The sequence below is a fragment of the Styela clava genome, chromosome 3 (genome assembly GCF_964204865.1).
Source record: "Styela clava chromosome 3, kaStyClav1.hap1.2, whole genome shotgun sequence".
Classification (NCBI taxonomy): Eukaryota; Metazoa; Chordata; class Ascidiacea; order Stolidobranchia; family Styelidae; genus Styela; species Styela clava.
In genome coordinates, this window is record NC_135252.1 from 23,063,302 (window position 1) to 23,090,343 (window position 27,042).

General features: G+C 37.3%; 2 protein-coding genes across 2 annotated transcripts; one reads left to right on the forward strand and one right to left on the reverse strand.

The window, feature by feature from the left end:
- Positions 1 to 2,894: 2,894 nt before the first annotated feature.
- LOC120342976 (GTP-binding protein 4-like) lies at positions 2,895 to 17,561 on the forward strand. Its single transcript, XM_039412036.2, has 14 exons — positions 2,895 to 2,963; positions 3,330 to 3,500; positions 4,378 to 4,481; positions 6,056 to 6,293; positions 7,656 to 7,748; positions 8,345 to 8,536; positions 9,851 to 9,971; positions 10,356 to 10,501; positions 12,123 to 12,309; positions 13,064 to 13,230; positions 14,245 to 14,343; positions 15,106 to 15,213; positions 15,582 to 15,725; positions 17,399 to 17,561. The coding sequence occupies exons 1-14, from the start codon at positions 2,916 to 2,918 to the stop codon at positions 17,549 to 17,551; spliced, it is 1,971 nt and encodes a 656-aa protein (XP_039267970.2). The 5' UTR covers positions 2,895 to 2,915; the 3' UTR covers positions 17,552 to 17,561.
- Positions 17,562 to 19,640: 2,079 nt separating this feature from the next.
- LOC120342928 (nuclear cap-binding protein subunit 2-like) lies at positions 19,641 to 23,003 on the reverse strand. The gene is made up of 3 exons (XM_039411978.2): positions 22,599 to 23,003; positions 21,612 to 21,750; positions 19,641 to 21,178 (listed from the first exon to the last, which is right to left on the reverse strand). Exons 1-3 carry the CDS (start codon positions 22,871 to 22,873, stop codon positions 21,062 to 21,064), a joined length of 531 nt encoding a protein of 176 aa, XP_039267912.1. The 5' UTR covers positions 22,874 to 23,003; the 3' UTR covers positions 19,641 to 21,061.
- Positions 23,004 to 27,042: the final 4,039 nt, after the last annotated feature.

The following is a 27,042-nucleotide window of genomic DNA, read 5'->3' on the forward strand; positions in this document are numbered from 1 at the left end:
GTACAACACTTACGGCGCTCCAGTACTGTATGTACCAATGTGGAGACTAAGGCAAAGAATCCTGAGGTAAATGCCCTGGTACGTATACCACGGTAGCACCCGAAATTTGGCGATTTGCAATGTTCAAAAAAGCGTTTTTAATCGGTCGCGGATAATCATAAAACAAAACTGATGGTGTTATCCGTTTTATTTTTAGTGTTTTGTATTGCCGCTTTTCAATTTAGAAAATTTGCGTTGCCACCATTGACACCTACCAAAAAAGAATGATTCCTCGTTGTTCCAACTCGCGAACTCTATCGAAGCGTGAGCAGACTCGTGTTTACGTTGGAAGGTGTTTTCGTCACCTGGTACTAATAGTTGAATATACTCATTAACCAGTAATTATTGACTCGAAATGTTATGTGAATAAACTTGACATTTATGTTTTATGTAAATTCTAATGTAAATCGTAACTTGTCTGATAGTTAGTTTCGCAAAGACGTTTGCGACCAGCAGTGAATTTCTGGCTCGTTGCGGACTCATTCAAACGCTTCGCGGACTCATTTGAGACCGCGGACTCGGGTTAGGAAACCCTGCGTAAGAAAAACACGCTTCGCCACCGCACCTCTAATTACCCTACGTGGGTTCGCAGGTTCGAATCCACGTAGGGTAATTATGTGCGAGAGGATTAATTGCTGGACTCTCCGCCGCTCTATCGGTTACGATCTCCCCCACCATCAAGTCCATGCTTCCGAGAACAAACATCTGGCCAACTGCTTACATATTCGACATGGACTAGTAACAGGACGATAGGCCATGCTTCGCTCGATCAATCAATCATTTATTTACATTTACATTAACCGGCTTCCTCCACCATCAAGTCCATGCTTCCGAAAACAAATAACTGGCTAACTAATCCCATAGTCGACCTGGACTGGTAACCGGACGAGAGGCCGTGGTTCGTCCTATAATTAAGCCGTCTTATCGGCTTTTTTCTCCCCGGGATAAATATGTAAATCCCCTCCTATCCTACCCTATTTCAGTAGGCTACTCTGACATAAAAACAAAACGGCACAAAAAGTAGACAGACAAACGAAATGTAGAGATACCTAAAAGGCGAGCATCACTTAAAATAAAGTTAAAAAACACTTTAGCTATATTATATGATTTCGTCTTTTTATCGGCTTTCCACTCCATCGGGATAAATGTAGATCCCATGATGAGATCTACATTCCCATCCTAAATTCCACAATGTCACACATGAATAGGTACTGATTACGCAATCGATTCGGCGATCTGTGTTCCGCGTGTTAGGTTTTTAGGCCCGAGTTTCAGGTTTTGCTATGCTATTTCTATATTTTCGAAAACTGGAAATTGAGTGAGCTTAGTGTATCCGAGTGTGAACAGATATAAGTTTTTCATCGTGAACGGGAATCTAAATTCAGCCATTCCTTACTGGCCTATCTGGCTACTTTTCAGCCTTATTAATTGAGACCCACCGAGTGTTTATGTTACACAAGTTTTGTCTTTTTATTTTGAATAGTTGTTTGTGTGCTGTGGGTAAACTGGCGCATGTATATTTACTTGTGTTAAACCTTTATAAAGGTTTCCCCGATTTTCCCAATCTTCTGTGTCAATGTGTGTTCATTGTTTGTGTTTTGTGTATGATTTTTTTTGCGGAAAAATCGAAATATACTTACTGGTATACTTACAGTCTACCGTACTTCTGGCAGTCTGGCCTGAATGCTAAAATGACTTAACGTTACCGGTAGGTACGACTTAGCCCAGTTACCAGTGCCGACGTTTTTTTCGGTCAACAATCTTACCATGGTCAATCTTACCACTGTCTGACTGTACCACGGCCTATTCCTGGAATATAATTTGATGTTGGTTAGTAGCGGCAGTGTGGCTCATCATACAATTCTCTTGTAGTTTTGTACCTAACTCACTTCTAGTGGGCGTAGCATGACCATTTTTTAATATGTCAATCCTAACCCCAATCTGAAATCTGGCCGTCCAAAGCTTACGTCAGTAGACTACAACATCACAAGCACGTCATAGAGCTTGCCAAATATACGTACGATCACCCGAAATAGCATCGTTGCCGACGATAGAGAACTAACGTCATCGAGCTCTCTCATATTGAGATCGTCGCGACGAGAAAACAAGAGAAATAGCTGTTTGATTTCGGGTGCTCGTCTGCGTGCTTTGAATGACAATTCGTATAGTTTGAAGAGCTCTATTCAGCTATTACGTCATAGTGACATAATTTTTGGATTGTGTAGTCATGTCAGCATGTGGGGGTTAGGATCGAAACATGAAAAAATTGTTATGCTACGCCCTCTAGAAGTATGTTAGGTACGAAACAACATGAGACTCCATTATGCTAAGCGTTAGAAATACGCTCGCCAGACCTCTGATTACTCTGCGCGGGTTTGCAGGTTCAAATTCCATGCATGGACGGTTATGTGTGAGAGGATTGCTGGACTCCTCGCCGTCGTTGGGGGTTCACGTAACCGCTGATCGATTAGGGCTTCCTCCACCAGTCCTGAAGTCCATGCTTCTAAAAAACAATTTGTCAAATAACTAACTAATCCCATACCAGACATGGAATGGGAATCGGACACGAGGCCGTGGTTCGCCATATGGTTAGGCCGTCTTATACTTTCCTTCCCCCCGGGATAGGTATGTAAAACCTATTTTAATCCTATTCAATTTGTCACTGCAAAACTACCTACCCGTACGGTATTCTGTTATGTTTTTGCACTTTTTGCCAAGAACGCAAAAACCTTTTACATGTCTTATGATGGTACGGAAAGAGACGCTCATTTCACAGTTTTAGCGTTTAGCCAAATATAGTCTACTCTGCCTTAGGCATATTGTCTCTATGAAGCATGTAATACAATTTCTTTGTTTTTTTCAGCATAAAATTAAAAATGGCTCTGTATAATTTCAAAAAGATCACAGTGGTGCCATCATCGAAAGTAAGTATAGAATATGGGAATAGTTCAGTATGATATTTCAAGAATAACCCTCGCATTGAAAGACATTAATTAATTATAATAGTGAGAGCAAACTCCCTCTTTACATGACAGTATAGGCCTCCATAGCGGCATAAATCGGCAAACCAGTTTTGCGCAATAAACTGAAAGTAAGAGCAATCTAAAAACTTCACCATTGGATTCTTTGGAACACTGGAACTTCTGTTTGTGCATGACACTTTGCACAAAAGTTACGTTCTCTACAGAATAGTTTCTAAATGACATTGGATCATTTTTAGGTTACTCTGTACTCTCAAGCTAAACTCATTCTCAATTTCTTTACTAATCTTTCCTTACTTATTTTCACAGGACTTCATTGACATCACATTATCAAAGACACAGAGAAAAACTCCAACTGTAGTTCATAAAAGTTATCCGATCTCCAGAATACGAGCGTTTTATTTACGGAAAGTTCGATACACTCAACAGAACTACCATGATAGATTGAGTCTGATTCTTACAGAGTTTCCTAAACTTGAGGTATTTTTATTATTATTAATTTTGAATATTGATACAGGGATGGATAAAATTGAGTGATTCATTATTTTAAGACGCTTCGCTCAGAATGATTATTTTTTGATAGAATTATTCAAGCTATGGCACCGTAGTATAAGTACCAGGTTAGGTTCCGATTCTCCTTACGAATTCAGGAAAAATCTGTGTTAGCAAAGTGAATATCCCCTGCCAATAGGTTTCAGTCCCTTCGCACAACTTGATGTGAAGTAGGCGAAAAAAATTAGTTACCTTCATATTAGTACACATACTTTTGGAGCGCCCAAGCTATTCTTAAAATCTAGAATTTAAAATATTGAATATAATTAATTTCAGGATGTTATTCAGAGCAGAATAGAAGTATATTTTGAAACACGCTTCATTTCCAACTAGTATAATTTTTGATTAAATGCTTTGGTTGATCTTTTTAACTGGTTCAACATAACCCAAAATTTGTCAAAAGTTTTTATAGATATCGTATATAATTTTGCGTTAAAAGTTTCGAAAAAAATAACGAATCATCGGCTAAAATATAGACTGTAATTCCAATGTATTATCTGCACCTAAATATAAGGCGCCACTTGCTTCGCTTGTTGTTTGGTATTTGTAAATAAACTTTTTTTTCATAGGTTTTTATTTGTAAATAACATTTTTTTATAGGTCCATGTTGAGTTTTGAGTGTCCTGCCCAGTGACCAAGTCTGTTATCTGTAAATGGTCCACTCAAAAAAGTAATCGCCCGTCTCTGGATTATGGTATTCTCATTTATCATTTTAATACTATCCCATTTAAGCATCCTTGTGGCAACTGCAAAGTTGATACAGACTAAATATTACCTTTATTCATCTCTTAATTTTTTTTTTCAGGATGTCCATCCATTTTATGCAGATCTAATGAACGTTCTCTATGACAAGGACCATTACAAACTTGCTCTCGGACAAATCAACACTGCCAAACATCTTATTGACAAGTAAGAACGTTGGCTCTAAAACTGACATGGACATTGAGGCGCAATTCTTACCACTTCATGGCAGCTCCCGCCAAAACAAACCGCGGCGTTTTTCGCCATGGTTTTATGGCGCTATTACTCTATATTTACTTAAACCTAGCCATACCTCAAATTAATCAAAAACTGTATCCATACGGAAAATGGGGGCTCCCGAAGTATGCGAACCAAGATGGCGGACATCGGAATGTAATATGTGTACTAGGTTAGGGTTAGGCCATAATTTTAGGTATAAATAATACGGGAGGCTCTTGGCTAGTCTTCGAACTGATAATTGGACTAAAATAAGGAAAATTGGAAAAAAATTATCGCCTAACCCTAACCTGTTACCCATGTTACGTTCCGATGTCCGCCATCTTGGTTCGCATACTTCGAGAGCACCGGAAAATGTTCTAACTTACCCAAAGTGTGTCATCATCAGGGGCAGTCCCGCCATTACAGCCTACATCCCTGGGTTCACACAATTTTACCAACCATGGTTTTCAATTTTCTGTTGTGATACACCACCTCACGCCCTTCGTTCGGGGACTGTGGCAGCTAAAAAGTCAGCTGCCCTGGCCTGACCTTAGCGGCCATGGTTTGGAAATCTTGCAATGGTTTTGCGGCATCTTCAGACGCCACAAGGTGCTTAAAACTGCACTTGTGGACACTGGACAAACTCCGGCGGCCCTCGTGTCAAATCCGGCCTGGTGGGTTATTCAATCTGGCCTGCCTGATGCTACCACAACCGAACTAAAACCAAATTTTTATATTGTTTCACTCAAAAATAGTTCACGAAATTTGTTGATATTGCGATTAAATTTAGTTTTGACACGAGGCTTATTGTTTTCTACTTTCGTAACACACAAATATTGTTCATAAAATTAACACAATTTGAATGTATTCGAATATTTGATTCATTTCAAAATAGTTCAAAACTTTGTTTTTTCTTTTTTCGTTTTAGATACCGCCATTGGCCAATTGTTAGGTCAATAATCAATATGACAGTTTTGGCATGTTCAATTATACCTGTATCCTATTTATACATACCAGCATCGGGCCCTTGCAGGTGCTCCACTCTTTTGGCCCTCGAATATCCTTTATACCTTCCAATTTTGGCCCCGATCAGCCAACTTTGGTCCACTGTGCCTACCACATGACACTATTCATACGTAGTTATTAGAGGTAAGATCTGGCCCAAAAATTTCAGCCCGACCCGAACTCGACTAATTAACTGGATTTGCAGGCCCGAGCCCGAAGCAAACCCAAAATTTCATATTTTATTTAGGATTTCATTGAATTGTCATCGCAAGAGTTTTGTAAAGTATGTGTCGTGTTGATGAGGCAACTTCTGTTTTTTGCAGACCACGATTTCTCGTAGCCACAACACGGCCGAAACGCCTCATTTTAAAAAAAAAGTCGGCGATAGAGTAGCCCCACCGAACCCGACCAGAACGTAATGATTGACATTTCAGGCCCAAACCGGCCCTGAATTTCGGGTCAGCTCGGGCTTTAGATCTTAGCTCTGGTATCAATCACTATATTATTCAATATTACAGTGTTGGTCGTGATTACGGTCGACTAATGAAATATGGCGATTCATTATATCGATGCAAACAACTGAAAAGAGCAGCGCTTGGTAGGATGTGCACAATAATGAAACGACAAAAACAAAGTCTGGAATATTTGGAGGAAGTTCGACAACACATGTCTCGTTTACCAAGCATTGATCCAAATACAAGGACTTTACTCATCAGTGGATTTCCAAATGTTGGGAAATCGAGTTTAATTAATAAGGTTTGGTCACTTTATTAATAATGCCCCTCTGCAAAAACTTGTGCAAGAACATTTTTTTTATGTAATTTTCCTAAACTTGCACGCCTGTTAGTCTGAACTAAGACTTGTAAAAGTAGCCACTGAAAGAGGTTCTCAAATGATGCGGCGTAGACGATTTTTTGAAGGGGCGAGAAGCTAATTGATTCACTGATTAATTGTTTTCCAAATGTTGGGAAATCGAATTTAATTTAGGGAGGTGGATCACGTTAATGGCTGGCTTTTGTATTGTGTGATTTTCTCAAAAACTACTCATACTCCCGTAGTATGTGTACCAGGTTAGAATTGGGCCATAATTTTATTCACATTATCCTTATTTTAGTTCTATTACTAGTTCGGGGACTGTCTGTGTTAGCTAAATGAATATACCTCCTGCCCATAGGTTTCAGTCCATCTACACAACTTATGTAAAATGGGGTAACTAAATTAGTTACCTCCATATTGGAACACATACTTCTGGTGCGCCCTCATATTTTTACCCAAGCATTTTCATTCTGAATTTGTACAGGCATCTGCTTCTAGGTAAGAACGCATGAAAACTTTGGTGAGGTTGTGGTTGTCAGATTTAAACCTGAGATTACTAGCTGGGTATGCCATCAAAATTCAAATCCATCGGCTTAACGCTGCCACGCCAACTCATGGAATTTTTTTATTGAAACGATATATATGGTTTTGAGATGCCGTGAAGCTAATTGAAAATAAAAATACTTGTTAGAAATAATATTGCCCCCTTTTGTTTGGAAATATAGCCTACATTTCTTTATTGTTTAGAGATAAGGATTCCATCCACATATTTTTAACATGTTTTTTGGAAAAATATTTTTCTGTCGTACTATTGGAGTATCTGTTATTTGAAGCTTTTTGATAGCGTGTTATTATTGAGGTGGGGCATGAGAATGACAAATTCAAAAATGGGGGCACGGCTTGAAAAGTTTGATAATCACTGATTAATACATAACCTGTTTGTTACCTTGATTTCTTGGCTGGCACAACCCTAAACATGTCAGCATTAGGTGAATTGGACAGTGCTTAAACTGGATATCTAGTAGGCGCGAACAAAGTACCTGAATCCTCTTTTATTTTGGGTTTCAATAAATTGAGAACCGTATTGTAACAAGCATAATCCACCTTGTTTTATGTAGATTGAGATGATGTTCATTTTATTATATGCTTTTGAAACCAAAGTCGATTCACCAGGCGGGCATTTTTTTCTGATAACCATACGCTTGAAGTATTTTGACTGAAAATATATCATTGCCAAATTTCTGTAAAAACATTTTAAGTATTAAAAAAATGATATTTTAATTTTGATATTTTTTTGTACAGTTAACCAGAGCAGAAGTTGACGTGCAACCATACGCATTCACTACCAAATCATTATTCGTTGGACACATGGATTATAAATACTTGAGATGGCAGGTTAGTTTTTTTTTTTTTTTTTTTAAATCATTGTTTTTTTTTAAATAAATTTTCTGGCAAAGCAGCCAGAATATACTGTTCTGTAGACCCAAATTATTTTGGTCCGGCATCGCCTACTCAATTAACCCGGTCACACTAGGTGAGATATTGATCATCGGCCCAACTCAGGATCTGTAACCAAAGATGCGGACATAGTTAGCATTTAGTTTATTTATAATATAGAGGGTGTCCATAAAGTCTGGCAATTTTTTAAAATTGCAGAGGGAATTCATCACAGATGTAGTGAATAGAGTAAGAATACTTGAACATTTACTTAATGAAAAACAACAAACCTGGTTAAGATACATTGAGAACTGACATCATAACACAATTGAAATTGTAAATGAACTTTGACACCCTGTATATCTAAGTTCACATTTTGCATTAAAGAAGGACAATTTGAAGGATGATTTCAATTATCTTGAAACTAGCAGGATAGTTCCAGTTCAACATTGTCTACTGAATTTATTGTGAGTCAGTTGGCAGGCTTGTACGACGACCCCTTTCATAGCGAAATAGTGAAAAAATTTTAATAATATAAATTATGATTCTTCCAGGTCATTGACACTCCAGGAATCCTAGATCATCCACTAGAGGAGCGCAACACAATTGAAATGTTGTCGATAACCGCTCTTGCTCATCTACGTTCCGCAGTCATTTACGTCATGGATATCTCGGAACAATGTGGTCAACCACTAGAGGCACAATTGCAACTTTTCAATAATATTAAACCCCTCTTTGCTAATAAGGTGAGGTTTTATAATGTATGATCTTAAGGTTCTAAATTTATAAATTGTAAGCAGTTTTCAACAAGTTTTAGTAACAACTAAAAACTACTTTTTTGTAGATAATAGTATTCTGACTTTTCTGCAGGATAGTTCTAATTTAGGAGAAAATTGAAAACCATGTTGCACGTATGAGGTAGAAATAAATAAGATTCATCTTTGAACAAAGTTAAAGGCAACAACTGATATGCAAAACATAGATTTATTGGGGTAATATTGTTCAAAATCGAGGTCAGCTTTCAGGGCGGCTTGACAGTTGATACATTGTGATAAGCATAAGGAACATGCTTGCCATTGCACCACTAATTACTTATCGATTTTAATCGGTAAGTATGTTGATAGGTATTTGTCTGTTTGTCTGTCTGTCTGTTAGATGCATGCGATATCTCACGAAAGCGAGATTGAATCTGCTCCAGATTTTGCATGTGCATTCATCTTATCTCGGACCAGAATCCTATTGATTTTGGATGAATTATGTAGCATAATTAGCGAGTTGTCAATTAATTAGTGATGGGACACAAGGTGTCACTATGGAGTAAGAGCGCTGTTTTGGGGATCCCTTAACTTTTCGATCGATAAGTCTTCGGTCTCGTTTTTCTGTCAAGGTTTGCATAGTTGAACCCGTCTGAGATAAATATGTGCAAGAAGATTGCTGAACTACTCACTATTGTTGGGTGGTTAATGCAACCACTGGTCAGTTACGGTTCTCTCCACTTCAATAGTCCATGCATTTTGAGCAATAACTGCTTAACTACCCCCATGCCACACTTGGACCACATCATTGTATCACAAGCCATGGTTCGCCGAATGATTAAGCTTTATTTCCCCTGGATAAATACGAATATATCATATCCAAAGCAGGTTTTGTCATTTTATTCGTTGAAAAGGACTGTTACCAAACTCAATGTTTTTTATTAGGTCATTTAATCACTTTTCATTTGTGGCTTTCCCTCTTTTTGTATAAAAAAATATTTTTAAGATTGTAAAAGAACCTTTGTAAGTCAAACCATCACCCTATATCAGGGCTGGGCACGTTTTTTTGACCAGGGGACAACAATTTTGCTTACCTGGACTGACGGTTCATATAAGTGTGCCATAAAAAGTTAGATTTTTGAAAACAATTTTATTTACAATATTACAAAAGCAAAGCGATAAATAAGCACATGAACCGAAAGGAAGAGCTGTGAAAAAGCACGCTTTCGAATCGAGTGATCATGAATAGTATATATTCTATTCTCTCACTTTTTTTTTTCAATATTCTACTTTCTCTACTTTCAGCCTTTGTACGTGATGGCAAACAAGACTGACATCATTAGTAAAGAAGATTTGGATGAAGATCGAAAAAAGATATTTGAAGATATTGAGAAGGATGGAGTCCCTGTGTTCTGGACAAGCACAGGTAGATTTCAACTTTATTCATTTCCGTGTCCGGAAAATTCGCTGTATGGATAATATTCACTTCTATGCTATGTAATAACTAAAACAGGTTTTGTCTGACTATAAGAGGTGAAATTTTAAAATCGAGTTATCCCGAATTCTCCCTGAAATGGAGAATTATATACAGGTATGTGTATTGATTTACCAACTTTATGTGTTTGGATATTCGTTTGGTTCTGGGAGGCCCATGCATCTGAAATCAAATAACTGGCTTACTAATCCAATACCTGACATCGACTGGTAACGGACGAAAGGTCGTGGTTCGCCATATGATTGAGCAGTTTTATTCCCTTCGCTCTCCCTCTGGATAAATATATAAATAACTAAATCCTATTCATCTGTCTAGTTTCTGGTGTTGGAATCATGGAATTGAGGGAAGATGCTTGCGATAAATTATTGCTCCATCGTGTGGATGCAAAAATGAGAGGAAAAAAGGTTGGAAATATATTGAACAGATTGAGAGTTGCTCAACCGACACCTAGAGATGACAAGGTAAGATAATTTTCTGCATTTTTTCAAAGCCGAGACGGGGGAAATTCAGGCTTGGATAATCCTGGTACCAGGATAATAAATAATTGAAGTAAGCCTGTGGCTCCCGAAGTATGCGAACCAAGATGGCGGACATCGGAACGTAACAGGTTAGGGTTAGGCGATAATTTTTTTCCAATTTTCCTTATTTTAGTCTTATTATCAGTTCGAAGACTAGCCAAGAGCCTCCCGTAGTATTTATACCTAAAATTATGGCCTAACCCTAACCTAGTACACATATTACATTGCGATGTCCGCCATCTTGGTTCGCATAGTTCGGGAGCACCGTAAGCCTTTATTCTAACGAGAGCTCGCAAATGTTCTTGCTATTTCATGAAAATAAATTATGTTATTTCTATTTCTTCCGATTCTAAGTTACGAAAAACTGGTTATAATAAATTTGGGTTCCGGCTATAGAGAAAATCGAATTTTTATACCAAAAACTTACGACATATGCATGTATATTTCAATAGGCTGAAGTAGTAACGCGGTGTAAACTGCATGCTTGTTGAGTTTCAGTAAAAAAGAGTTGACTTTTTTATCAACTCTGAAAGTCTGGGATATGCTCTCGGGAAATTTAGAATTTTGACTTTTTTGAGCATGCGACTCTAACCACAGTGGAAACACTCCACAGCTCTGTTTTTAACAAAGAGGAAGAAAGGAAAGCCTAACATATGTGCTGTAGGGCGGTTGCAACTGTTGGTCGATTATGGCTTCCTCCTCCTAGCATCTGAAACATCTATAGATTGAGAGAATATATATAGATATGCATGAAGCCCTGACATGGACAAACTATGCCAAAAATTGAGTGATTCAATCTGTCCCGCCTGATGCTGTTTTGAATTTCTGCTTTTATTATTCAAAATAGGCTTGTTAGATTATGATCGTAGTCTGTGTAATTTGTATTTTAGATTGCCACAGAGATTCATGTTATGGGAACGTTAACAAACTTCACGTTTTCTTGCGTACTCGGTTCGCTGACGTGCCTCTCACGCCTCTTACTTTTGCCTTGTGTACTTATCGTTTTGCTTTTGTAATACTGTAAATGAAATTCATTTAAAAAATGTAACTTTTTGTGTGTACATGTCACCTGTAGAGTGGTTCTTGCGACTGCTAATCGGTTATGGCTTCCTCCACCACCAAGTCTAATGGTCTGAAACAGATAACTAGTTAACTATTCCCTTACCTGACATGATCTGGCACCCAGAAGAGAAACCATTGTTAGCCGTATGGGTACTCTCGAAGTATGTGAACTAAGATGGCAGACACCAGAACATAGTATGTGTTCCAGGTTAGGGCTAGTATTTGTACCTGAAATTATGGCCTAACGCTAACCTGGTAGACATATTATGTTCCGGTGTCCGCCATCTTGGTTCACATACTTCGAGAGTACCCATACGGCTAACCATGGTTTCTCTTCTGTCTCTATTTATATAGATTTCCTCTCTCCCTCTTTGTTAAAGACAGATCTGTAGAGTGTTTGGAATTGGAGTCGCATTCTCAAAAAAGTCAGTCATGTGGTTTATCAGCTCTCTTCTTTAGATAAATACAGAATTATGCATTCTTGTTTTTTCTGTATTTTCAGGCAAGACCTCCGTGCATTCCTGCCAAAATTCTAGCTAAGCGAGCTGCAGCTGCAAGAGGACAGGAAGTCGACCCGTTGCTAGGTGAAGAAGTGGTTGCCATGGATGCTGATGATGTCATAACAACAAGAAAAACTGAACGAGATATTGAAATTGAAATGGATGATGAATATGTGATTGATTTGCAAAGTTAGTTGGTTTGTTTAATCATTTCTGTTCTAATATTGCAACCAGAGTAAGAAATTGGGAGTCATTTTATATAAGTAGTCCAAGAGTCCTGTTGCACACTAACACAATGTATTTCTGTAACGTTTCATCTGACCAAAATCACACTTCCTCGGACAAGCAGTTTACGACAATAGTAGTGGATTGTCGAAACCCAAGAATCGAATAAAAAGCGTTAGGCACAACCGTTTTCAGTAGAGTTAACGCGAGTAACTCCTAATCCCCATTGATTGTTGCAAACTGCTTGTCAGAGAAGTCTGATTTTCGTCGGTCGAAACGTTACAGAAATACATTTGTGTTAGTGTGCCAGCAAAACTCATGAATTGCATAGTATGATATTTTTATTCCTTGCATTATACGCATACGAATACACTAGCGCAAAGACATTGAGCAAGGAGCAAGGAGTTAGTCTCGCGTAACCTCTACTGAGGGATATTTAATATATACAGTGTTTTCATTTCAAAAATGCTTCGTTGTTACAGCCACTTATGTTTGAAAGGCTACTGTTTTTGAAATAACTGAATCTTTTTGGCTTAACATTGCCCATTCATGGGTTGCGTGAGGGATATGGGGTTTGTGACAGTGATATTGTTATGTAATTCCTGTTATCACTTTAATACTGTTTTTAAATCATCCTTATAATTTCCTTACCTAGTTGGGACTGGGACAGTTCAAGGCAAAAGACGTTATATATAAAAACATTTTACTTTTCTTTCAGAATGGTGGGACCTCAAGAACCCAGATGAGAAGCATGATACGTTACCTGAGATCTGGCAAGGCCATAATATTGCTGACTATATCGATCCAGATATCATGGATAAGTTAAAATCCTTGGAAAAAGAAGAGGAAGAGAAGGAAGAAGCAGGATTCTATGATGATGATGAGGTGAGAGATGTTTTCTGAGGATGAGTTTCTCATTTGGGTACTCCTGTAGTGTGTGTACCAGGTTAGGGTTAGGCAATAATTTTATTCAGATTTCCGTTACTTCCGAAGTATGTGAACCAAGATAGCGGTCACCGTAACGTAATATGTGTACCAGGTTAGGGTTTGACCATAATTTCCATCCGATTTTTCTTATTTCCGTTTTATCACAAATTCAGGCTGTCTGTGTAAGCCAAGTGAATATTCCCCTGCCCAAAGGTTTCAGTTTCTTTACACAACTTGATGTAAAATAGGCGGACAAAATTATTTACTCCCATATTGGTACACGCCTTTATGGAACACCAAAAATTTACCATTTTGTATGCAATTCACTAATTTTACGCTATTTATTTGGTTTCTGCGGGATGAACGACTTATCCTTTTTTATCTTTTGTGCAAGTGGAGCCATATGTATATAATACACGGATGCTGTAGCAAGAGTGAGAATAACTATCTCACATATCCTACTAACACAAATATATCTCTGTAACTATCTCACATATCCTACTAACACAAATATATCTCTGTAACTATCTCACATATCCTACTAACACAAATATATCTCTGTAACTATCTCACGTATCCTACTAACACAAATATATCTCTGTAACTATCTCACGTATCCTACTAACACAAATATATTTCTGTAACGTTTGGCTGACCGGGTTAGACTTCTTCAGACATTAAATATACATGCAACTGCTTTTCTTGCGATAGAACAAATTTGACTCTTCCTCAGAGAAAACGTTACAGGAACCTAGAATCGTTATCTTTACTCTTGCATCCTTGCATACGGATCCGCCGGCACAAAAGCCTAGAAGAAGGATAAGTAGTTAGTCTCGCAGAAACCAAATAAATAGCCTAAAATTAGTGAATTGTATTTTTAACATTGTTTTTTTCACAGTATTCAAATTTAGATGGCTATAAACTGTATAGTTTTTTTAAAAAAAAATTCAAAATATTTTTTTCTAATTTTAGGAGTCCGATGATGAAGAAACCAAAGAAATTCGTCAACTCGCTGCAAAAATACGAGAGAAGAAGAAAATCAGGATGTTGGAGAGCCACGAGAAAAGAAAGGTAGTTAAATCGTTTTGTATTTTTTATTAGAATGTTATTGAACATGGAAGTGTGCATTTAAAACATTTTGTTAAATTCCTGTTGTTGAGGTGATTTTTGTTGTCATATTTATTTAAAATTTTTTAAAATGTTATTGGACACAAAGTATGCACATGGATTGCCTTGCAAGGTTGTTATTTTTAGCGAGAATAGGCCTTTTCTGCAACTAATGTACCAATCAATTTCAAATTTTCAGATGGAAAAAGCCGCTAGAAGGCTATCCATTTTTTTAATATTATATTTATTTTCAAATTTCTCTTGACGTGTATGGGACGCGGTAATTCAGTGTTTCACAAACAGGGTCTCGGCCCAAAATGTTTGGGAAATTCTGCACTAATTGACCCAAATTTTGCTGTTCAATTTTTATTCTTATGAACACTTTTTTAAGCTTATAGAAACAATTTATTTTATCATGCTTATACGCCGATCCTTCTAGCAAATTCGGTGCAAATACGCGACCTCCATGTCCATATGTTTGAGAATTGCTCTTGTTTCAAAATGTATTCAGAATATTAAATTAATTGCTTTTAACCATTTCATGATCCGACCCCTATCCAAAGACTTCTCTCTCTTGTTTTTATTGGGTTTTGTATTATTAGATTTCATATATATTATATTTTTCTAGATTCAAAAACATCAAGTGACTTTTACAAAATTGTAATTGTAAAGAGACTTTATGGACACCCTTGTATTATTGTGTTTCATGTGACATTATTTTTCTAGATTCAAAAACCTCAAGTCACTCGTCGAACGACATCAGTGAACAAGAAACCAACTGATTTAGAGAATGAAATGGGTGAATTGGGGGTGGAATTGAGGGGAAGAAAACAGGTGAGAACAAAGTTAATTATTTCCCCCTCAATTTTTGTATTTCTCCTGAGAGAGGTAATGGTGCGATGAAAACAGATAGTTTGGACCTGTGGATATGTTAACCACCATATGATTATTAATAGGACTGATGTACCCTACTGCGTGCATTCAAAACTTGTTTAAATCAGGCTAGAAGCTACTTGTGCTGATTTCTTGGGCCGATCGTAGGTTTGAATATGTTAGGGGAGATCTGTTTTGCACAATATATTCAGGTGCGGATAATGTGTGAGAAATTACGCTATAGGTAATGTTTCATTACTGTCCACAGTCTTCAGTCAATCACTGGATATTACAGACTCCAACCACTGAGCCTGCACATTTTGTTACAGGGTCACTTCCGATCTCGTAGCAAGACTCGCAACCTGAAGAGAAAGAGAGATCCTTCAGCGATGGATACTTCAGTAGCTCGCGCAAACTCAAGAGTTAGAAGTCAATCAAGAAATAGAGACGAGAGCGGAATCAGAGATCCTGTGGTAAGACTAGTTATTTGGCCTCATAGGTTGCCAGTACAGGTTTTGTTAACTGCATCTTTATTGTACTGTAAGTCCTCGGGTTACGGCGATCCCGACTTACGCTGTTTCGAGGTTACGAACGCACTCCATAAAAATATAAAAGATAATACTGTGATATCGAAGCCCTTAAACTGGATCATTGTGATCAAGAAAATTAGTGCATTGGGCTCATTGGTTTGTAAATGAGGTGGACGATTGCGAACTATTACGATTGTTGATATGGACTTGTTTTCTGTTTTTCTAATAAACTACTATTTTGCATTATTTGTACATTTTGTGCTATACTTTACAATACAGTACGATATGTATAGAGTATTTATGTACTGTACAGTATAATGTTCCGACTTACACTGAAATTCGGGTTACACCGCGTATCAAGAACCGAACAGCGTCGTAAGTCGAGGACTTACTGTATTTCTGCCAACTAGCATTTTCCCAGATGGCTGAGCATGACCTGTGATGTCATCATTCACAGATAACAAATCATGACCAACCAGCTGTGAAGGTGAAGCGACCATGTGCTCTCTATACTTGGGGGCTCGTTACTGTTAATATGTCTTGGGAGTTACTTTGGTTATTGTCCTGGGCATTTATTAAATATATTTTTGATCTGGATTAACGGGCTCAGTATGGGATTAGTTGTCCAGTAATTGGGTGGTGAAACAAGGAAATCCGCACGCTGTAATCAAAGGCTTGCAAGCATATTCTTACATCTAAACATGATGACAGGGTGTCCAAAAAGTTTCGCCCGTGAATAAATTTTGTGGTTTGATAAATGGGGACTATAACATCCAACATTCAAACATCCAATTACATACAGGCTGACCATTAATCTTTTTATAATTAAAAAAAAAATATCATTTGATTATAAAGACTTTATAATCGGGCGAAACTTCTCGGTCACCCTGGCGCGGCGGTGTGGCTCAACGGGCTAAGCATTAGGAATACGCTCGCCACCGCACCTCTAACTACTCTGCGTGGGTTCGCAGGTTCGAATCCCATACAGGGATGGTTATGTGCGAGAGGATTGCTGGACTCCTTGCCGTCGTTGGGTGGTTCACGTAACCGCTGGTCGGTTACGGCTTCCTCCACCACCAAGTCCATGCTTCCGAAAACAAACAATACAGTAAAACTAATCCCATACCCGACTTGGAATGGTAACCGGACGAGAGGCCGTGGTTCGCCATATGGATAAGCCGTCTTATCGGCTTTCCTCTCCCCCGGGATAAATATGTAAATTCTATCCTCAATAACCAAGTCTTTCTGGTCTATTTCGAAACTAAATTATTAAGTCATTCAATATTAAAAAAAATCAAACTCGTTCATTTTCTCGGATGTCAAATCTCAGCAATTCAGAAATATGTGTAAGTGAAACAATCGATTGATCGAAATCGAAAATGACCAAATCCGTGGATTTCGTTTTTTTCCCAATGACTGTCACCGGCTGGAACTTTTTCCTCCAAAACAGCGCCAGTGTTTTAGTGGTCAATTCTATCAGCTTCCTTTCTGATTTTCCAGAAATATTTCGCAGAATATATTTCGAATATAGTAAAATGTTTGATTTTGACCTTCCATGGATGGGAACCAATGCTCTTGAGAAGATGTATTTAACAAAATTTCTTTATAATTTTCAGATGAGAGAGAAAGCTCGCAAACTTGCGAAGATATCACAGCGTAAGATGATTCAGATGGGCAAAGCCGGGGAATCTGATCGACATATCCATGAGAAGAGACCGAAACATCTTTTCACCGGAAAGCGAGGAGTTGGAAAAACTGAAAGGCGTTAATTTTTGTCAATATGTGTTTTGGTGGTTTTAGTTGGTGAAATTCGGACCCTGCAAATCGATGTATGTGAACCAAGTTGACGAACACTGGAACGTAGTATGTGTACCACGTCAAAGTTAGGCCATAATCCCAGGTACAATTACTACGGTAGTCACTTGGCTAGTCCCCGAACTAGTAATAGAACTAAATAAGGAAAATTAGAATAAAAGTTTGGCCTAACCCTAACATGGTTGGTACACATACTACGTTCCACTGTCAGCCATCTTGGTTTTATATACTTCAAAGAGTACCTGCAAATCTCTTGGAATGTCCAGAATATTTTAATTTGCGGTCGATTAACTTCAGATATTTTAAATTGCCTCCAGCTGAAGAAAACATTCTAGCATTCGTATAATATAATAGGCGATAGATAACTTGTTATTCGATAAGCAAAGTGAACAGTCCAAAGTCCTTTCAACTCTTTTAGCGGGCAGTAGTATTTGAATAATATTCAACTCAAAATTGCCTCCATATATGAGTAAGACTGTCAGAGGGATAAATCAGTTAAGAAAACAAACTAATCTGAGCTTCCAAGAAACTTTTGAAATAATACGGCAGGCACATAAGGCGACGAACTGAAGACTATCAGAACTATCTTCATAAATAGTAACTAGCACTAATGATTTGGTTTCTGCTGGACTAATTAACTACTTATATTTCTATGTTTTTGTGCCCGTGGATTCGTATCTCTGTCAGTGAGAAAATTGTTATTGGTGGAAAGGTGAAACCAGTCAGAACCAAATAAAGCCTTTTTTGACAAATATTAAATGTTTGAATGTGGAATCCATGATTCGGTGCGACTAACTAATAAAGGAAGAAGAAAAACACATGAAAACATATGAATCGTATGTGTGATTTCTGTTTAGTACTTTAGTGAAGTGAAATTGTTAATCAGCAGAAATTTCAAAGAATCGTGATAATTGAAAAATTCCTGTTTTTCACAACTCAAATTAAGCTGCCATATGTATATAAGTGCCGCTAGTAATAAATTATTTCAAACCAGCATTTTGTTTTTGTCTAATATAGGCATTGGTTTGCAGTGTGATTGAGCCGTTAGCGTTTATCTATCCAGAGATAAAACTTCGCTTATTACTTACCGATCTTGATCGTCGATAGGACAGCTTAGTCACACAAGGATATAGTCCTTCAACTGATTGATCAGTTTGAGCATAGGAACAGTCCACTAATTGATCATTTACGATACAAACAGCCTTCAGCGACGAGCAGTTACATTAACCTTACCCATAATATGTGTACTATATTAGAAGCTTGGTAGCTGGAATAGCCCTTCATAAGAATACATTAGCAATCTCTATCAACAATTTTTATTCAAGCATTTATATGCATTCCTTCAGCTACATGAATTCCAACCCATAATATCACTCCCAAGTCATATTTGTACCATTTTAAGAACTCTGTAGCTGGAATAGTCCTTCATGAGAATACATTAGTAATCTCTATCAACAATTTTTATTCAAGCATTATAACGCATTCCTACAGCGACGAGTGGCTACATGAACCCCAACCCACAATATCATTTCAAGTCATATTTATACTATTTTACTAGCAATCTCCATCAATTTTATATTAGCATTTAGACGTTTTTTGTTCTCTGAACACTGCTCTTCTATAGTTTGTGAGGACTGCATTGATGCCATCAGAGTCAGGGGTCTAACTCTTCAATCACAAGCCCTTAAATTTCATAGAAAATAGCCAAATGCTATGTTGCAGGCAGATTTAAAGTAAAGACGTTGAATTTTCCAAACTTAGGGGCGAGAGGGCAGCAACCCTGGCTCAGGGTGTCCGTAAAGTCCCTTTACAATTTCAATTTTGGTCAGTTCTCAATATATCTTAACCAGGTTTATTGTATTTTAACCACTAATAGTTCCAAGTATTTTTACTTCATTTAATGCATCTGTGAGGGCCAAAACAATATATGATGTCGACAAATTCTTGTTGCAATTTTAGGACTTTATGGACACCCTATATTTTCCAGATGCAAACCCAACAGCCCAGAGATTGGTTTTATCGCAGTAATAACGAGACCAACACTCATATTAACGAGGCGTATTCTTCCAATTTTTATTGCAATAAAAACAGTGCTCTATAGTACAAGTGTAGGCGCTCCAGTAGTATGTGTACCAAAATGACGGACACCGTAACGTAGTATGTGTATCAGGTTAGGATATAATTCTCCTTATTTTAGTTCTGTTACGAGTTTGAGGACTAGCCAAGTGATTCCTTTAGTATTTGTACCTGAAATTATGGCCTAACCCTAACTAGGTACACATACTACATTCCGGGGGTCCACCATCCTGGTTCACATACTACATGAGTGTTAGTGATCACGAAGTCATTTTTTTGCAGTCATCTTTTTAACATCTAAAAGTTATTTTTGTGAAATGAATTTGTGCACAATTCAGTTCCGCAATTCCAATTTGAGAAATACACTAATAAAAATGAAAAAGTCGTAATAAAAATTAATTTTTGTGAAAACAACCAATGCAGGAACAGCGATGTCATCAGTTACAAGTGACTAGTCATGACCGACCAGCTATGATGTTCTTTCTGGAGTTAAGGCTCCGTCATGTTGGGTTATTAGAGTAACCTTGAACATGGGCATTTGCTAATTATAAATTTGAATAATATTGCCCAATATCAGATTTCATCAAAGCCCAGTTTACAGCACTACGCTATTTTTTGACTCAAGCTTGTGTCTGGAACAAATTTACAATCAACTCCAAACTGCTTTTGAAAATAATTTTGACTACAACTCCGATCGGGTTAAGTAAAATTACGATTGAGAGAATGAAATTTAGACGTTAGGGAATTCAGACTCCAGAGCGTTTGAAAATACAGCCCGGACTCAATTATCAACATGCTAAACTCTGACCCTGCTTCCAAGCAGGATATTTATTATGTCCAACATGAACGTTATTTGATGAAAACTCCAGGCTGCAAATATTTGTTAGTGTAGAGATGCACTTGCCAGTTTTCTATTAATTAAGGATGTCTAGGTTCTTTTATTCCAGGAATAATTTAGGAGGGCTCCATGTTGAAATTTGTCATCTTTGGCAAATACCATTAGACTGTCAGACAAAAAATGAGGTTAGTTCAATTCAAACTCAGAAGTTGTGAAAAGATTACCATACATTAAAATGTTTGGACCAAATTTTGAAGGTGACAAATTTGAATATATTCCTCCGGTATGCCATATTCAAATAAGTTATTTCAAAATAATAAACAATTTGGTAATGGTCATCCCTGGTCGTACGATAACGATATGGTCGTACAAAGATAACTTGTTTTCAAGATAATTCTATAGTGGCTGCAACCCAACTTACATAAAAATGGCTTTTTGTCCAAATAGGTGGAAATAAAAAGTACAATTTCATGGAGTAACAGCAGTTATCCGACAACTTCGCAGAGTTTTTCTCTTGCCACAGAGGGCACAGACAGCCATGAAAGATTATTTAGTTTTGTTGTTGATTTTTCTGTCCGAACTTGTTAGGATTCTTTGGTTTTAGTTGAGCTCTGACACCAAATCCTCCCCTTCCTGGGTCATAATCTGATCTGTATTCATCACGAACCTGAAGACAAAAACATAAATATGTAATTTTATCATAAAAAGTCTAGTCGTGCACAATTGGAAATGTGCATTTTCCAAAGATATTAAATTTGTGATTGAAAGCTTCAATATTAAATGATCAGGAAATAAACTGCACAGATAGGACACAGATAAAACATTTCAGCATAGATTTTCGATGTCATTACCTACCCAAAAATAAATTAAATCAACTTTTTTAAATTACCAATTGAAAATTTATTTGACACAAGTTTAGACCCACATTTTGACTCATGCTTTTGAGTTTAATTTGAGGAATTTACCTAGCAAGTAGCAAGCATTACCCAAGATGTTGGGAAACATTTTTTCAGAATGAATTTGGAGAAGTGGATTATTAAGTGCTGGTTATCTCTGTCTTTACTCCTCTGTAATATACAAAACAACTGCAAAAAACATACCTGTCCACCAGATTTTCCTCTTCCAAATTGCCTTCCTTCTTTGAATCCAGCATCCCAGTCTGTTCGCACAACTCTGTCATCAAGCCTCGTTCCGTTTATATACCTGATGGCATCAGCAGCGTGATCTCTTGCGTAGTATCTGAAATAAATGTACAGGGTGTCCATAAAGCTTTTTAACAATTTAAAAAAATTATTACATAGTAAAATGATGAGATATCGCAATGAGGGTTGTTTTATGTTAATCAGTATTTCATAAAATTGTTATTGACACATTTAATACACTTATATACGGGCACCATCAGTTATAAAAAGCACATCCAGACGGTACTTAATTTCCTGTCATGTTCGTTGTAGCATAGCCTCATCAATGATTGCAATGGCACTGGAAATTTGGGTCTAGTATAGTTTAGTACTACAAGTACTTCCAATGGACGTAGCATAACGAATTTTGCATATGTTATTCCTCACCCCCACCTGACTATGCCATCCACTACGACGAGGTCACCATCATGTCATAGAGCTTGCCAAAGTATAATTGAGATCGCCCGAAATGGCATCTGCGACGCTGATAACGAACTCGCTAACGCCGGCTATCTCCCTCCTACCTCGATTTCGGGTGATCGTCTGCGCATTTTGGACGACCATCCGCATACTTTGGTGGGCCTTCTTACGCCACTTTGACGTCGAAATGACGTAATGTTTCGGTGACGTAGTCAGGCGGGGGTTAGGATTGACATGTGCAAAAATTGTTGAGCCAGGCCAACTAGAAGTGCATGTGGTACTAAACTATACCAGACCTGTAAATTATATGTTTTAGGTTGGTCATGTCCCGTTTATTTGTTCGATACACAATATACTTTATATAACCCTAAAGAAAGAAGTCCAGAGGGCTCGTATCTTGTTTCCTAGGGCTCCAAGAAAATGACTGTTGAAAATTTGAGAAAACGATGTGTAATTGACTATACCCCACAAAAAAACTTTACTTACTCAACAAAGCAAAAGCCGCATGGCGTTTTCTTATATTTATCTAAACCCATAACAACTCGTTTAATATCTCCGCATTTTCCAAAGAGTTCATATATCTGTTCTTCTGTTGTATAATATGATAAATTCCCAACATAAAGCGTTGTAGTCAGGTTCAAAAGCTTGTCTTGTTGGTCACGACTCCCCTTGAAATGCTGATCGCGGTACGGCGTTAGTTCTACGTAAGGATCCTTGGCTACAGGCCTTAAAATAGTCTTTTCCGTTATATCCACATCCATTTTAATAAGTGTTACTCCTCCAATAGTGAGAATGAACAATATTTTAAAAATATTCGAGAAAACGCGTTTACAGTTTCACAACCCTGCAGCTACACCTCTGTGAAGTTAGCAGAAAATGTTGGGCCTACTCTAACCTTTGACCCAAGATCTTCGTAATTATTCGGGCATGCTTTGGGCTTGAAGTGAAAGTGAAATAATTCGGCCCGCGACGCTCCACTGAAGTATAGATACAAAACGGCTGCTTTGACGATTATATTTTTTAGGTAACAGAGTTTATTGTGAGTCACGTGTAGACTAAATTATAATATGACCTAACACGCAAAAAGTATTCAAATGGACTTTTTGAGGTGCAACGCATTGGGGAAATAAATCTATATTCTATTCGAGAGGTGTATCACTGGTTGATTTTTATAAAAAAGTATTTTCTTTGAGGAAAACTCTATCCAAAATTAACAACAAAATTAACCATGCGAAAAAATTCACATTGATGTTTTTGGAAGTAGGCTACATATGCATGCGAACAATTATTTTCGAAAATGAACATAACAAAAAACAAGAGAGCTATGCTCAAATATATGGACACGTAGACTCACATAATTTTGATGACGTCATAGCGAAAAAAAAGTAATAGCCTTTATCTTGAACCAATGAAAATTTCAAAGCAATTGGTCCAGTATTCGAAGAGAAAAGCGACTTCTTCAAAACGTGTTGATGGAGACAAATAATAACAATAACAACAAAATTTTGAAACGATCGTTATGTCCACTACGTGTCCAACAAGCAGAAAACTCGGATGAGTGATTCCCATTTATATAAAATGTTTTAATCTTGGTTTCATCCAGTGTCCGATTTGAAAATGTTTCCCAATTAGTGTGATGTCGAAAACGTATCAAGCGTGATGCATTAAAAAGTGTCACGTTAAATGTCAATAGTAAATTTTTTTCTGAAAGTAAAATGACGAAGTTTAGTTCATGAGTTGTCTCGGTTTTTGCGTGCTGCTTAAAATTTAAAATTTTCACTTCTGTCTGTGTGAAAATTGTGATTTATCGGCCATTCGTTCGGTTTTTATTTTTCTAAAAAAATATGCGGCCATAATTTTGGTCCGCGAGCTACAAAAGGTTGCCGAGCCACGGCCTAGCCTAGACCCTAGGACAGGGATTCCGGACGTGGTTCAGATGGACCCCCAGGTGACTAGTCCAAAATTGTACAGGGTAATAATATTGAGTGCATCAAAATTAAATAGTTCTATCAAGACAGCAAGTGATTTTAACTTGGATATTTCCAAGAAACACTCGGGGGAAAAGGCCCACTTTGAATAAAAATTAGGGGTCCACCATTAAAAAGGCTTGGCGAGCCCTGCTTCGGGAGGATAAAAAGTCGATAGACTGCTTGGTAATACAGCTAACTAGAGCCCTTCGTTCGGTTATCAGTCCGCATAGGTTATCCCATAACCATTATTGGAATTATTACCCACGGCGGTGTGGCGCGTCGTGTTGAGCTGAAGCGCTCGCTACCGCACCTCTGATTAACTTGCGTGCATTTGCAGGTTCGAATCCCGAGGGGATTATTATGTGCGAGAGGATTGCTGGACTCCTCTATGATTATGAATGAAAGTGTGACGAACCGGTAACTCGCGTGGTTACCAGTCTATATCGGGTATGCAATAATGAAAAGCGTACATGAAGACGAGAAAATAAAATTCACGGGCAAAGCCCACTTGTAAAATTGTAAATAATTTTGATGAGCGAAAGTGGTAAAGAATATAAAAACAATTAGAAGTTATACAAAGGTGCCTGCGCCCGAATGCGAATCCTAATAATGAGTGATTAGCTTCAATTTTTTTGGTAAATAGACAAAGCTAAAAAGTAAACAACAAACATAAAACTAGTAGCGTTGCCCTTTGCTGTGTAACAAAATTGGTTCGAATTTAAAAAGTTTACATTTGAGAATTTGTAATGTTGATCATTTGCCAATGAAGGTCATTCATAAAATTAACTTAAATCTGGCAACAACTACCGATCCAAAAACTTCAATATGCATGCAGACATCTCGGCTTCTTTACACCAAAGCTACTCAACTATTTTCACCGAAGATTCGTATAAAATCTTCGAAATTATTGGGGTCCCGTATTTCCAAAAATAGATTTCACAGTGCGCCTAAATATATTTCAGTGCCTACAACTTTTAGGTTTAAGCGTAAACTGAAAAACGGTTTGGTGCAAATAAAAACATAACTCTCAGTACAGTACAGAAAAGAGAATTTAATAGAAGGAAACCTACGCATATCCTAACTCAACTCTTATCCTCCATGGTAGAGTAGGCCTACTGCTTCTTTTTGGTTTTCGTGTCTATTTATTTGAGCATCGCTCTCATGCTTGTAATGTAATCAAAATTGAGAACTGTAAGATGATATTTATGACCTCATTATTAATGCTATACTTGTCACCGTTGACTTTGCTTGCTTACGCTCTCTCTTGCTCGTACTGCATGCTGCTAAGTATTGCAATCTATGATGTCTATGTTATATCCATAAATATACTCAAACATCCTGAACAGTTGTGTGTTTACCCACAAACAAACAAGAACGACGTAGCATAAATTGAATCGTTTCGTCAGCCTGATTCTGATTTTTTTGACATACTTATAGACTTTTCGTTTGATTCATGAAGAGAATCTATTGGCCACGTTTTTAAAAACAATCAGTTTCGTTGGAAATTCATCAGGGCAAAGCCCACAAGACACGGATTCGTGAAAAAAAAACATTGGCCCGACAATTGCTGAATCCGCACAAGTACAAGGCGAGCTTGCCCTTAACACAGTGCCCATCAGTTCTCCCTTTCCATTTAGATGACGCTGCTCGATAACCATGACTGGTTTATCGTCTCCCTTCACGCTGAAATACATTATTTATATTTTATCCTACTGTTTGTAAACTTCCGTATTCTTAGTATGTGCAAAAATAAACTACTGACAGACATCTAAAGATAACATTCACATGACCTTGACAACATAAAGCTTCTCTGAATTATTGCCGACTCATTTTTTTCTTATATTAAAATTGCCTCATAATTTCGGGTAGTATACTCTTACCGTAGCCTATCATAAATGCTTAAAAAAAATTAACGTTGTGAATGAGAAGCCTCGGTGACCTTCATTTGTTTACAAACTGATCCCAACAAAAATGATATGATCCGAATTGCGGATTTTATATTCAATATTGTATATATATTTACTTGTTAATGGTGAAAAATCTCTTCTTCTTTCCTAGACACTAACAATCCCATTACATATAATTATTGCTCATTAGTTCATTGAATCGAAACTCAAAAGATTAATCAGTTTAGGCCCAGGGATTCTCAAACTACAGAGCCTTTGTAGAGGTTGACTATTATTCACAGCCCCACAAACATTTTTAAAAACCAATAAAAAAAAACACAGTGTTACTTACCGATTAATATTCCTGAGTAAGTTAAAATTACTTTACTTAATTTGAATGTTGAATCTTTTTTAATAGGGTTAATACAAGCCATGAATAAATCTGAATTTCCCAGATAAATTATATATATTATGACTGTATTAGGGCTTTATCACTTGACAAACATATCAATAAATTCGGGGTCGAACTCCTTCCCTTTTGATATTTTTGGTAGACTGAAACCGTTGCTAATAACGTGTGCGATTGTATATTTTGAAATCGCCGATTGTTTTTTAGACCGTGGTTTACGTCAGTGGTTCCCAACCTTTCTACCCTGGTGGACCAGTAAAATTAAAATAAAAGTACTCGCGGACCGGCAAAAAATTGAAATGACCGAAACAGAAAAGAATAACATTTATTTGCGTAGTACAGCGGTGTTTATTCTCCCCAAATCACAAAAGTTCCTTGGCATATGCAGGTATTGTTCCACAAGGACGACGATAAAAACTTTTTTGTTCTCGTACGGAATTGTAAGTTCAGTGTGAAAAACAAATTTCTTGATTGAAAAGCGGCATTATAAAATATTAAAATTTAACATAAAACGGAAGATAAGACCATAAGTTTTGTTTTAGCAGACCCACGACAGATTAAAAACGTGTAAATCACAAAATTTGGCGTTATGTCAGGTTTTCTTCGGAAATTATACGGTAGTCGCTGAAATCAAAACACGGTCAATTATGCGCGCGATGTAACTT

Coding starts and splice junctions, on each gene's coding strand:
- LOC120342976 (XM_039412036.2), top strand. CDS start 2,916: ATGGCTCTGTATAATTTCAAAAAGATCACAGTGGTGCCATCATCGAAA. Junction 6,294..7,655: donor AATCGAGTTTAATTAATAAG/GTTTGGTCACTT, acceptor TTTTTTGTACAG/TTAACCAGAGCAGAAGTTGA. Junction 8,537..9,850: donor AACCCCTCTTTGCTAATAAG/GTGAGGTTTTAT, acceptor CTCTACTTTCAG/CCTTTGTACGTGATGGCAAA.
- LOC120342928 (XM_039411978.2), bottom strand. CDS start 22,873: ATGGATGTGGATATAACGGAAAAGACTATTTTAAGGCCTGTAGCCAAG. Junction 21,751..22,598: donor TGCGGCTTTTGCTTTGTTGA/GTAAGTAAAGTT, acceptor CATTTATTTCAG/ATACTACGCAAGAGATCACG. Junction 21,179..21,611: donor GAGGAAAATCTGGTGGACAG/GTATGTTTTTTG, acceptor TTTTGTCTTCAG/GTTCGTGATGAATACAGATC.